Raw genomic sequence first — 12,573 nt, forward strand, 5'->3', positions numbered from 1 at the left:
GACGAAGACGAAGTCCTGCATTCAATCCTGTTCATTCTCAGTCTGGTAATAACAATACCGAACATACACAATATCAGTATATAACTCAGTTCTAAACCTGTTCTGATTAATACTCAAATCAAAACATAATCTGATCAATGCCCATCGACATATGATATCACAATACCATCTCAATCAATACCGAATCTGATCAATATCAATTTACTGATGTTTTGACGGCATAAAAATACAGTCTCAATAACCCCGTCAATTCCAACACCACAGATATAATACCAAACTCATAATCAATATCGGTGCAATTCATAATTTCAATAACAACACCAATCTGATATCGAATCTCAGTTAATCAATTCCAAAAATCATAACAATTACATAACCGGTCCGTTTCTTAATCTGACTTCGATTCTATGATGTCTAACATGTCAAGAACATCATATATGAATTCCATTCAATTCCAACAACATCATAATTTCAAAACATGTCAAAACGTAGTAAAACTTACGTCCAGTTGTAACCTACGTTGCTAGGAACTCGGTACCGAAGTCGGATTCAAAATCAGACGGACGGATTTTGCACAAAAGGCGTAAGGATTTTCTATAACTTCACAGAGACTTTTCTCGACTCTTTTATCGGAAATAATGAAGGAGGAACGAAGCTTTGTTACATATATATATATTGCATTCACGCATGTAAAGCAAATGGCCGATCCTACATGCAACACGTCTCGCGCATATGCGCGACCCTTCTCGGCGCATATGCGCGAGACAGTACTTCTCGGCGCATGTCTTCCCAGCCGCTCGCGCATATGCGCGCACTGACATCGCGCATATGCGCGAGACCTACTGTCTCCGCATATATTCTGCACATCGCCTCGCGCATATGCGCGACTCATCTCCGCGCATATGCGCGAGACTCTCTGGAGTTACTCGCATAGGCTTCGCAACTATTGGCGCATATGCGCGCCTGAATCCGGCGCATATGCGCCAAAGCTTCTGTTCCAAAACGTTGGCTTCTGGACTGCTCGCGCATATGCGCGCACCCAAGTCGCGCATATGCGCGAGACCTTCTGGTCATGCACCACTCTTTCCGCACAACTCGCGCATATGCGCGCCTCCATCCGGCGCATATGTGCCAACTGCTCTGCCATGCTCGCGCATGTACGCGCATTCCAGCCGCGCATGTGCTCGAGTACACACCTTTGCACATATATTCACGTCTTTTCCGGTCCACTCCGTTCCGTCTATAATTACTTCAATTAATCAAGAAATCATCCCAGAATAATATCAGATTACGGTAAATATACCCCAAATCATTTCGATTACGATAATCAAATTCTCGGGCCTTACAAGCATCATATATCGAAATTGACTTAATTCTTAAATATTTGCATTGAAATCACTTACATACAAACATTTTCTATCAATCATATATCTATGTTGATATATAAATAGTCTAAAAATATCTCTATTTTAAATGAGAAAAAGATGTTTTATATGATCTTAATATTTATTAATAATTTAATTTTTTTCAGTCTCACTCTTCTCCATTCGTATTCCCAATATTACCTTAATATTCAGAATATTAACAATTTTTTAATTTATAACATTGTTATAGTAATTTTCTATGAATTTGATGTCAATGTTTAAATAACTAACGTAGAAAATAATTTAATGTTTAAATATGTATCATGTAAACTAAATGAAATTCAAATAGTAATATTAGCAATTTTTTTAAATATGTAACATGTAAACTAAATGAAATTCAAAAGTAAAATCAAATTAATAATTATCTTGATGGAATTAAGTACACTATTAATGTTCATATTAAATTAATTTAGAAAATGACTTAAAGAACTCATGAACATAATAAATTGTAAAATAAATGAAAGGGTAAAATAATAAGCTCACAATAATGAAATTCAAAAGTAAAATCAAATTAATAATTATCTTGATGGAATTAAATACACTATTAATGTTCATATTAAATTAACTTAGAAAATGACCTAAAGAACCTCATGAACATAAGAAATCGTAAAATAAATGAAAGGGTAAAATAGTAAGCTCACAATTCAAACTCATATATTTATAATAGTATTAGATAGATTATATATATATAATTAAATTTCTTCAGTCTAGTTACGACTAAATCAACAGCCAAGTTACAGTTTTTGTGTGGTTAAACTAAATTGTCCCTACACCCAATTCTTGACTAACCATATTCTGAGATGGCCTATTTACCCATTTCAAATGTAGACATCAGCATTACAGAAAACACATCAAGGAAAAAAATAAGAATTGGCTTAGCTTATGAATGAAAAAGTGATGTGATATACCCTCGAACTTACATAAATGTATCAGATAACAGCGATGCTCGAGAATTGATGTATGTTCGAATCATAGAAGCCTATCGTCGAGCTCAGTAATTGATAGAACATATGATGAAGGCAAGCTCAGTAATTGATAGAACATATGATGAAGGCAAGAAGTGGATGTAAAATTGGATATTAACTGATCAAAAGCTGTATTTGCCAACACAGTAGACAGAAGAAATAACGAAAACAAATACCACTCGGAGAGCACAAAAGTAATCTCTCTCTTGACCCAACGTACTCAATTCACCAATTTGCATAAATCTTCATACTCAACAGCCTTGAGAACCCTTCCATCATAAAGACCCCTCTCAACCCGCACCTTGGCGCAAAACCTTTCAGTATCGATTGCTAGCAACCTCGCATTCTCACCCCGATACGCCCCGTTCACTATTTTGACAAGGCCCCCTATCTGTGGAATCACCGTCTCCAGCTCCTCCTGATCGATCCTCAATACATGCTTATTCTCAAGCATTTCAATCTCCCCAACATATTTATCAATCACCTTCCTCACAAACCCCTTCTGCTTGTAATATCCTTTATCCGCCAATGCCTTGCTCATCACCTTCACAACTATTCCCTCAAACAACCAATAATCCTTCCTGTTGCTCCGTTCTTTTGCTTTTTCTTCTTCCTTCATCAGTTCATCCAACGCTGATTCATTCTTCCCTGATTTATCGTCATCTTTCGGCTTCTTGCTCTTTCCGTTCTTACTCTCGAACTCTTCCTCATCAAACAACAATTTTGAACTATCTTTCTTCTCATGTGCATTCTTGGCCGATGACCCCAAACTCAGCTTAATCTTTTTATCGGCGTCTTCCTCGTTTTTCTCAAACATTCTTGATTTGCTTCCCTCTTCATTCTTCCCATTTGCAGCAGCAGAATCCACTGTTTCCATCATCTGCTCAGCCCGCTCTATTTGCCTCTGTATTTCCCTCTCCTGCTTCTCCTCATCAGCAAGATCTGCTCTTGCCCTCTTATTCTTCATCCTCTCCTTGAAGAGTGTCTCGGAATCTCGATCAATGTATGTGATGAACCAACCCTTGGGGGTTTCTTCAACCTTACACTTCCCAGTTCGACCCAAATACTTGACAAATTCAGTCAAGGTTGCCCACTCAGTTGAATTCATGTGAACATGGTGGCGATCTGATATGTATTCATTGTACACAACTGTGGCGGCGATGCGGCTGAAGCGGTGGCTGCGCTTCATGTGTTCAAGGAATGTGGTTTCAAATTCTTCAGAGTACCCACTGACAATACGGGTAGGGTTTTGTCCGAATACCTGCATCTGGCGTTGGTGGGACTCGCTCATGCAATGACACTTGAAACCGTTCTCATCACGGCATTGTTTCTGGCACATTTGGCAGTACCATCGGAGTTTTTGCAAACCTTTGGCTTTGATTCGGTTTGCGATTGCTTTCGGGGTCAAGAATTCGTTCTTTCCCATTGCAGAACAGTGGCAGTTAACTGATACAACATAAAACAGATTGATAATTAACGTGGATTTACTTCCTAATTATTGAACAATACAATCAAAATAAACGGAAAAACAAAATCAATGAAACAATTCCAAAATCTCAATGAGCTAACTCCTGTAAACTATCAACTAAAGCATGCTAATACCAACACATTCACATCTTCTACTCATTAATATCTTTAAAACTTAAGAACTGAACTATGAAAGTTTATAAAACTTCTAATTCAGGCCAGCATACAAATTTGAGCTTATTGGGCAAGAACCTAACTTTTAAATCCAAAAACCTATGAATTCAGGCTTGATCTTCTTCCAGGATTTTCGGGCATCACATAACACTTCAAACACAAATATACCGAACCCAATAATCCCCCGAATCAGCCTGAGACGCAGCAGCTTCTCTGCCGCTGTAGCTGAGTTTTCCGTTTCCCCCTTTCCTACCTTTTTCCCCGACTTGTTTCTCAATCCTAAAATGTCTCTACAGTAACCCAACATGGATTTGACCGTTCGAAAAATGGACTCTCACGAAAAGACCATTAAAAGCTATTCAAATCTAAAGAAATAAAGAGACACAATTGAGAGTTGAGATTTATAACCTTTCGCTGCTACGGTTCAATTTCGCTGGTTTTATACGTTTTCCGATGACCCTGGAGGCCGTAACTGGCAGATTACCGAGCGGAGAAGGCGGTGGATCCGGTGGTGGCTCGGGTCTCGCGGGTGAATTAGGCCCAGTGCGCAGTCGGAGACTTGTTTGGATCAGCCGATGGGCTCAAAAATTAAGTAATTATTTAATAAGACCGAAAAAAATATAATATAGACATTTAATTTAGATTTATTTCGTAATAAACTTTCTTTCAAAAACAAAACTTTGAAATGAATACTTTTCGCATGTAATATTAGTAATAATTGTATTATTAATATTATTATTAACATCATACTTGTACTATATTATTAGTTTTTCTGCTTGGGATAAATTTCTGAAAATTGTGAATATGTGATAGACAAAAACTTGTGTGAGACGGTCTCACGGGTCATATTTTGTGAGACAAATATCATCTTATTTGGGTCATCCATGAAAAAGTAATACTTTTTATGCGAAGAGTATTACTTTTTATCGTGAATATCGGTACGGTTGTATGCGCCTCACTTCATTGGCAAGATCAGTCACATGGTTGTCTTCACATCCTGATTAAATTGGATTCATAAAGAATAAATCAAACAGTGAAGCACAAGTGAGAAAACTACAAGACAGTGAAACTCAGGAGAACGAAACTTGGAGAAAATACACGTAAAGTTTGAAGAAATTTTCGCTCGAAGGGGGCAAAGCGACTGCCTTTCCTAGCCCCACGTTGGTTCGAACCCTACGAAGCAGGCGCATTGCTGAAAGAGGATGATATGGAACTATGGTTTGAAGTTCCCAAGGATCTAAACCAGCATACTTGCCTATTTGGATAAGTGCATTCTCCAATTTGAAGAGGTTGTCTCGGTTGGACCCGAGGGACCTTCTGTTTTAAGTATTTGCCTGTTACAAAATGGCAATTGAACCATGTTAAAATGTCTAGACCATGTGCCAAGATTCCTTGATGCCGTCTAAAATATATCTGAATAAGAATATTTTTCGCTTTTTACCATCCAGCTAATGCTTGTCTAGACATTCCATGTCAAGTGTATCCCAGGGAATTACTGATATAGACTTACAATATATATGCCTCTATCGAGCAATGCTTCAACTCGAAATCTAATAACTATGTAGGAGAGATTCCCAAGGTATGACGATTACTATGAAGATGGTGAGTTCACAATATTCGGTTGATCTTATCCAGGGATGGAGCCACCCCAAAGGCTGGGGTGGGCTCCAGCCCAGACTATAATTTTGGGCCTAATTAGTAGTATAGATTTAGTTTTTTTTTAATGGATAGGCCTTGTCTTTTTAATTTACTAAATCTTTTTAGCCCATTTCTTGAGGGTTTTTTCATAGTCGTCCCCCCAAAATGGAAACAGGAGGATGAGAGCTGCTACTGGTCGGAAATTTCACGCGAAGCCTGTTGTTCCCCCCCCCCCCCCCCCCCCACCCACAATCTTCGTTGGCTCAGAGGTCCCCCCCCCACCCACAATCTTCGTTGGCTCAGAGGTCAGGTTTGTTCTCATCTCAATACCAACCAATTTGCTATCAACAATAAACATATTACTCTTAACAGGCAACATGTCTTCCCAAGTAAAGCTGGAGACAAATAGGTAGTGACTTTTTATTATCAATGAAGGGGAAAAAGAGCATCGTTTTGTATCTGTAATTTATTCACAGTGACTTTCTATTGTGAGTCTTGGTATTTAGTAACCACAGAAACTCAGAAGCATTACTTCCATTCAATATTTGTACTTGCCTACTTGTTAAGTACTTGTTATTTTGCAATTTACCTTCTTAAGGAAAATCACATAGGCATAACAACATAATTAGTAACAACATGAAAAATGTTAGCTGCTGACAAATGACTGAGCCAAGTTCTTTTTCATTTTCAGCTAAATGAGTTACAAAACCAACTGTAATGTGCACATAGTATGACAATACAATGAAAGAAATGGTTGATATTTGAAAGATAATCATTGTCCTCAAGAGATTTCGGAGTTAATTTCACTTTCATTTCCATGGTATCTATTGTATGTGCCAAGATTGGTCCAGGTGCTATGCTCTCTTAGATTAATCATGACTTGTCTCATGTTGATATTTCACTTTAATGCATTTTTGTTATCGCTACGAATAATTGTTTCTTAGCGAGTAGTTTATGCTAGTTTAGCCATTTTTTTTCTTGAATCTGTGGAATTTTCTAGTTGGCTTTTGTTTAAAATTTGCAATTTAGGAATTATTTTGGTGTTAAATGTTTCAATTTTTTCCTTTTTATGTATATTTTTAGTAATTGGATAAATTAATTTATTTACCAGGGTGGCTTGGCAGTGTAAGTGGCTTGTTCGGTTTGGTGGTGATGGTGTAGGTTTCAATGGAAGCTCAAAGAGGCAAGAAGGAAAACATGTTTTCATATTTTAAACCTAAAGCTAATACATCGACCTAGAGATGAGCATACTCCAACTAATGATGAGATCTCAAACCATGATGAACAATATCCGATCAAGTATCAAAGAGTTGATAGTGATGTTAGCGGTTATGTTCAACTATATCCGGCCAAGCGTACTACAATTTGGCAATGCCCTGTCAATGAAAGAGATGCATTCAGACGAGCTTATATCTTAAGGGGGCCATATCAACCTGTTATGGAGTATCCGTGAACGAAATTAGGAGAACAATACCAGCGATTTCAAAAAGGTTGGTTTGATAAATTTCCTTGGTTGGAGTACTCTCCCAATAAAGATGCAACATTTTGCTTCCCATGTTTCCTTTTCCAAGAAAAAGATGCTCGTTATGCTGCATTTAAAGTCGATGGTTTTTGAGGTTGGAAAAGAGTTAATGATGGGAAAAGATGTGCTTTATTGATGCATACAGGAAGTCCCACTTCACCACATAACAATGTCGTGGAATCTATGAGTGCTTTGATGAATGTAAGTGGTCACATTGATAAAGTGATGAATGCACAAACATTAGAAGAAGTGAAGAAAAACCGTTTGAGGCATACAGCCACAATTGAAAGCATTCATTGGCTTTGTTTGCAAGGATGTGCATTGAGAGGAAATGATGGATCTTCATATTCCAAAAATCAAGGTAATCTTATAGAAATGATAAAGCTTATGGAAAAAATTGATGTTAACATTAAAAATGTTGTTTTAGAGAAAGCACCACAATGCAAAATATACATCACCAGACATTCAAAAAGAAAATTTGCATATTCTTGCTGAGAGAGTGAGAAAGAAAATACGGGAAGATGTTGGGAGTGCAAAATTTTGTCTTTTGATTGATGAGGCTAAAGACATATCAGACAAAGATCATATGGCAATTGTGTTGAGATTTGTTGATCGTGAAGCGTTCTTAATGGAGCGTTTCTTTGATATTGTGCATGTTTCTGACACCACTGCGGTAACACTTAAAAAAGAAATATGTAATGTGCTTGGTCGACATGATTTGCATATCAATATTCGGGATCAAGGATACGATGGAGCAAGCAATATGTGTGGCTCATGGAATGGACTGCAAGCTCTTTTTCTGATGGATTCTCCTCAATCATATTATGTTCATTGTTTTGCACATAGACTTCAATTAGCGTTGGTGGCTGCTGCTGAAAAAGAGAGTTCTATTTGGCTATTTTTTTCAAAATTGAATTTTATTTGTAATCTTATTAAGGCATCTCCAAAACGTCACATTGAGTTGCAATTTGCCCAAGCTATTGAAATTGCAACTATGGTAGCTACTGGTATTCGTGAGAAAGGTACTAAACTCAATCATATGATTTCTTATTAATAAAATTGAGTTTTCATTTTATTTCTCATTAATCATTTCACTTCTCATTTGTTTGCGACACGGGTACTAGCCTTAATCAGATTGGTACTTTGCAACGAGCTGGAAAGACGCGTTGGAGCTCTCATTTTGAGTCAATTTGCAGTATGATAGATATGTATAGATCGGTGATTATTGTGCTTGAGCACATGATGGATGAAGCATCTTCGAATTCTATACTAGGTGAAGCTACATGTTTTTTGATTGCATTGAGATCATTGATTTCATATTTATCCTATTTTGATGCATAAGATTATGGGGATCAAATATTTGTTTTGTCGAGCTTTGCAAGAGAAGTCTTTGGACATTTTAAATGCAATGGATTTCATAACCGTCTGCTCTCAAAGTATGAAGTAATGGTATTGAGATACCAAATATGAATGCTTGGTATAGATCTGCTATATAACGTTCGAGCCAGCAAAGAGATTCTATTACAATTGAACATCATTACCATTTTGATTTATTTAATGCTGCAATAGACTTTCAAGTGGAAAAACTCAATAGCAGATTCAATGATGAGGCTGTAGAAATTCTTAGACTTAGTTCTGCTTTGGAACCTCGAGACAACTTTAAGTTGTTTAATGCTGATGATATTTACAATTTTGCAGAGAAATTCTATCCTAGTTATTTCAATAAACAAGAACTACATTATCTGAAAAGTCAGTTGGACCATTATAAGTTTGATATAATTCATCATTAAATGTGTTAGAATATTTGTACTATTTCTGAATTATGTTGACGATTACTAGAGACTGAAAAGGCACGTCATTATCACTTAATTGACATATTGATTCGCCTTGTTTTAACGCTCCTCGTTTATACTGCGACAACAAAACGATCATTCTCAACTATGAAACTTCTTAAAACATCTCTCTGGAATAAGGTGGAAGAAAATTTATTGGAAGATTCTATGATTGTCTACATTGAAAGAGAGTTTACTGCAAGGATAGACATTGATTCAATAATTGATAAGTTCTACTCAACGAAAAATAACTGGGCACATCTTCGGTAGTTTATATCTGGTTTGTATCACTTTCTAATATTAATAGTTAGTTTTTAAATATTTGATTTATATTATTTAATGTTGTTTATCGATTCATTCAGTCCAGGATCAAAATATTTTCTGGCTACGTCCTTGATCTTATCTTCTAACATCATTATGCATGCAAAGATTCATCAGCAGACATGCAGCTTCATTTCAATGTAATCTCGGTTGCTCAAAGCCATGTACCTGGTGACACACAAATGTGAAGAGTCACCTATCGCATGCTCCGTGCGTGCATCAATATGCCAAAATTTCAAAGCTTTTAGAAGCAGTATAGATTTGTTTCCTCACATTCCTGATACAAAAGCCTTACACAAAATTACAAGTGTCAAAACGTGCCGCACTGGGAAGGTGCTGCTCACAAAGGTCCAACACGATGTATGGACGAATTGATAATTCACCAACAAGGTTGTGGTATCATCCTAAGAACTTCATGTTCATTAATAAGCTAGAGTTGTTTAAAATCCCATTCTAGTTTCAACTTTCAAGATGTTTGTAAATCTGTCTTTAGGTGAAATATTTAATGAATCTTGCAGAAAAGTGTCGCATACACTGCAATTTCTTCAAGTGAGGCAGGTCCCAAGTAGTTCTTGTTGAGCTTCTTATCTGCAGATGCTACATATCTGAACATTCAAGCCATAATTTTTAGTCCTACATTGGTTGAAATAAGACCAAAATAGACCACAATTTTTAAGTTATCTACTCGTCTACTTCCACATTATCTTTTTACTGAAACAATGAAAATAACCTTCAGCATACTAGGTTTGCGGATATATTTTTTTGAATGACACACGTGAAGACTTCTACTAAGGAAAATTAATTACCTTCATAAAACCAATCATTAAGATTTATGTTATCATTGTATATGTTGACAACATTATTATTACTGGGAACCATGACGAAGAAATCACTCATATCAAGCAATTACTTTCAAAAGAATTTGAAATTAAGAACCTATGATAGTTGAAATATTTATTGGGAATGGAAATGGCCAGAGATCAAAACATGGAATTTTTATTTCTCAGAGAAAATAAGTCCTGGCCTTTTGAAAGAAATATGGATGTTGGGATGCAAGTATGTTGATAATCTTATGGATCCTTAAAAGTTGGAAAGAATGAATAAAGTTCAACAGTCGACAGAGGAAGATATCAAAGATTGGTAGGCAATCTGATATACCTATCTTGCACAAGACCTGACATTAGATTTGTTGTAAGTATTATAAGCTAGTTCATGAACAATCCAACTGAAGAACATATGGATGATGTTTTTCGTGTATTGAAGTACCTCAAAGGATCCCCTGGAAAGGAACTATGCTTCCACAAGATCGTCCTAAGAAACATGCAGTTATACAATGATGTTGATTGGGTAGGATCTTCCACTGACAGACGATCCACATCTGGGTATTGCTCATTTGTATGGGGTAACCTTGTAACATAGCGACGGAAAAAACAACCTGTGCTAGCAAGAAGTAGTGCAGAAGTTGAGTTTCGGTCCTTGGCCAATGGAACTTGCGAAGGTATATGTACACAAAGGTTGTTGGCAGAATTGAAATTAGGGCATCAAGTATTGGAACTGAAGTGTTACAATCAAGCTGCGATAAATATTGTCAATAACCCAGTCCATCATGATCGAACTAAGCATGTTGAAGTCGATCGCCATTTCGTAAGTGAAAAACTCAAGAAAAGGACTTCGAAACTTTGTTACGTCCCTAGCCACGCATAAGTTACATAAATATTTATCAATATTAATATATTCTTCTACCACATTAAGTATTTGTAAACAAATAAGAAATAAATACACAATTAAATGTGAAGTCTTTTCAATTTTTTTAAATTCAAATTTGAATTTAACGTCCCTTAAAATATAAACTACATTTAAGTGTATGTATTAATTATATCATTTCATTTAGTTTTGTTTATGATTTTGGGTTTCGTTATACTTTTATATATTTACTTTCAATGTTATCTATCATATTAAATAAATATATATATATATATATAATATTATATTTTCCAACTTTTAAAAAGAATTTTGTGAGTTTTTGGCATATTGATTGTTCGTAAGTTGCTATTATTATTATCATTAGAACTTTAATATAAATATTTTTTAAAATATCCTAAAAAATAATTAAAATTTCGAATCAAAATTTATTCATCTAATAAATTACAAAAATTGCGACTTTTTGAAAAATATTATTTTATTGTTTAAAATTTTGACAAACAAAATAATATATGCTTTTTTCAAATTTCTTCTTATATTTTTTTTATAAGTGACAACTCTACTCAGCTAATATAACAAATTTAATTTAGTAACGGAAGATTGTTATCTTCATTTAAGCATTATCTCAAATTACCTAAACATTTTTTATATAATAATATTTAAAATTTAAATATATTCATTATATTATATCAATAATTTTAATAATTATTAATCTTTCTAAATGATTTGCATTTTTAAAAATTATTTATCTATTTGTTTGTTATGATACACTGAGAACATATTTTTTTGGCTTTTGGGTATAAAGAAAAATTACAGATTTGGTTTTCGATACAAAATAAACATAATTCATAATTTTTTGGATTTAAAAAAAATCATTTGGTTTTGGTAGAAATTCCCCCTACTAAATATAATAATTTAACGAACAAACTAATCCAATTCTAATTCTAAGCTTCTAAATTTTTATACACAATTAAATCCATAAAATGTACATTTCCTAGAAACAACGTACACAACAAAACCCATAATCAAATGAAGAACGAATGTTGTATTTTACTTCGATGAATTTCAAATCCATAATTTCAAGATCCTCGACTTGTTTGGATGAAAAAAAACATGTTCGATAGTATTGACGTTGATTTTATCTGAGATACACTCTCATATCAAATCCTCACCTAAATCGAATTCATTCATCAAAATCAAATCATTCGATTCAAGCAAACCAAGATAAAATTTGACAAATTAACAACATATCTTCAAAAAAAGACAAAAACTTGTGTGAGACGGTCTCACGGGTCGTATTGTGTGAGACAGATCTCTTATTTGGGTCATCCATGAAAAAATATTACTTTTTATGCTAAGATTATTACTTTTTACTGTAAATATCGGTAGGCTGACTCGTCTCATAGATAAAGATTCGTGAGACCGTCTCACAAGATACCTACTCAAAAAAAAAAATCAAGATTTTTATTTCATTCGAAAGAAAAATAATAATAAAAAAGATCCTTATCCTGATCAAAACTAACAATTAG

At 35.0% G+C, this 12,573-nt stretch overlaps 2 protein-coding genes across 2 annotated transcripts; one reads left to right on the top strand and one right to left on the bottom strand.

Annotated features, from left to right (window-relative positions):
- Positions 1 to 2,472: 2,472 nt before the first annotated feature.
- LOC142520869 (KIN17-like protein) lies at positions 2,473 to 4,623 on the bottom strand. Its single transcript, XM_075624022.1, has 2 exons — positions 4,439 to 4,623; positions 2,473 to 3,835 (listed from the first exon to the last, which is right to left on the bottom strand). Exon 2 carries the CDS (start codon positions 3,813 to 3,815, stop codon positions 2,610 to 2,612), a length of 1,206 nt encoding a protein of 401 aa, XP_075480137.1. The 5' UTR covers positions 3,816 to 3,835; positions 4,439 to 4,623; the 3' UTR covers positions 2,473 to 2,609.
- Positions 4,624 to 7,325: 2,702 nt separating this feature from the next.
- On the top strand, positions 7,326 to 9,292 carry LOC142521291 (uncharacterized). The gene is made up of 4 exons (XM_075624514.1): positions 7,326 to 7,551; positions 7,652 to 8,212; positions 8,760 to 8,939; positions 9,030 to 9,292. Exons 1-4 carry the CDS (start codon positions 7,326 to 7,328, stop codon positions 9,290 to 9,292), a joined length of 1,230 nt encoding a protein of 409 aa, XP_075480629.1.
- Positions 9,293 to 12,573: the final 3,281 nt, after the last annotated feature.

Source organism: Primulina tabacum, chromosome 12 (genome assembly GCF_025594145.1).
Source record: "Primulina tabacum isolate GXHZ01 chromosome 12, ASM2559414v2, whole genome shotgun sequence".
NCBI lineage: Eukaryota > Viridiplantae > Streptophyta > Magnoliopsida > Lamiales > Gesneriaceae > Primulina > Primulina tabacum.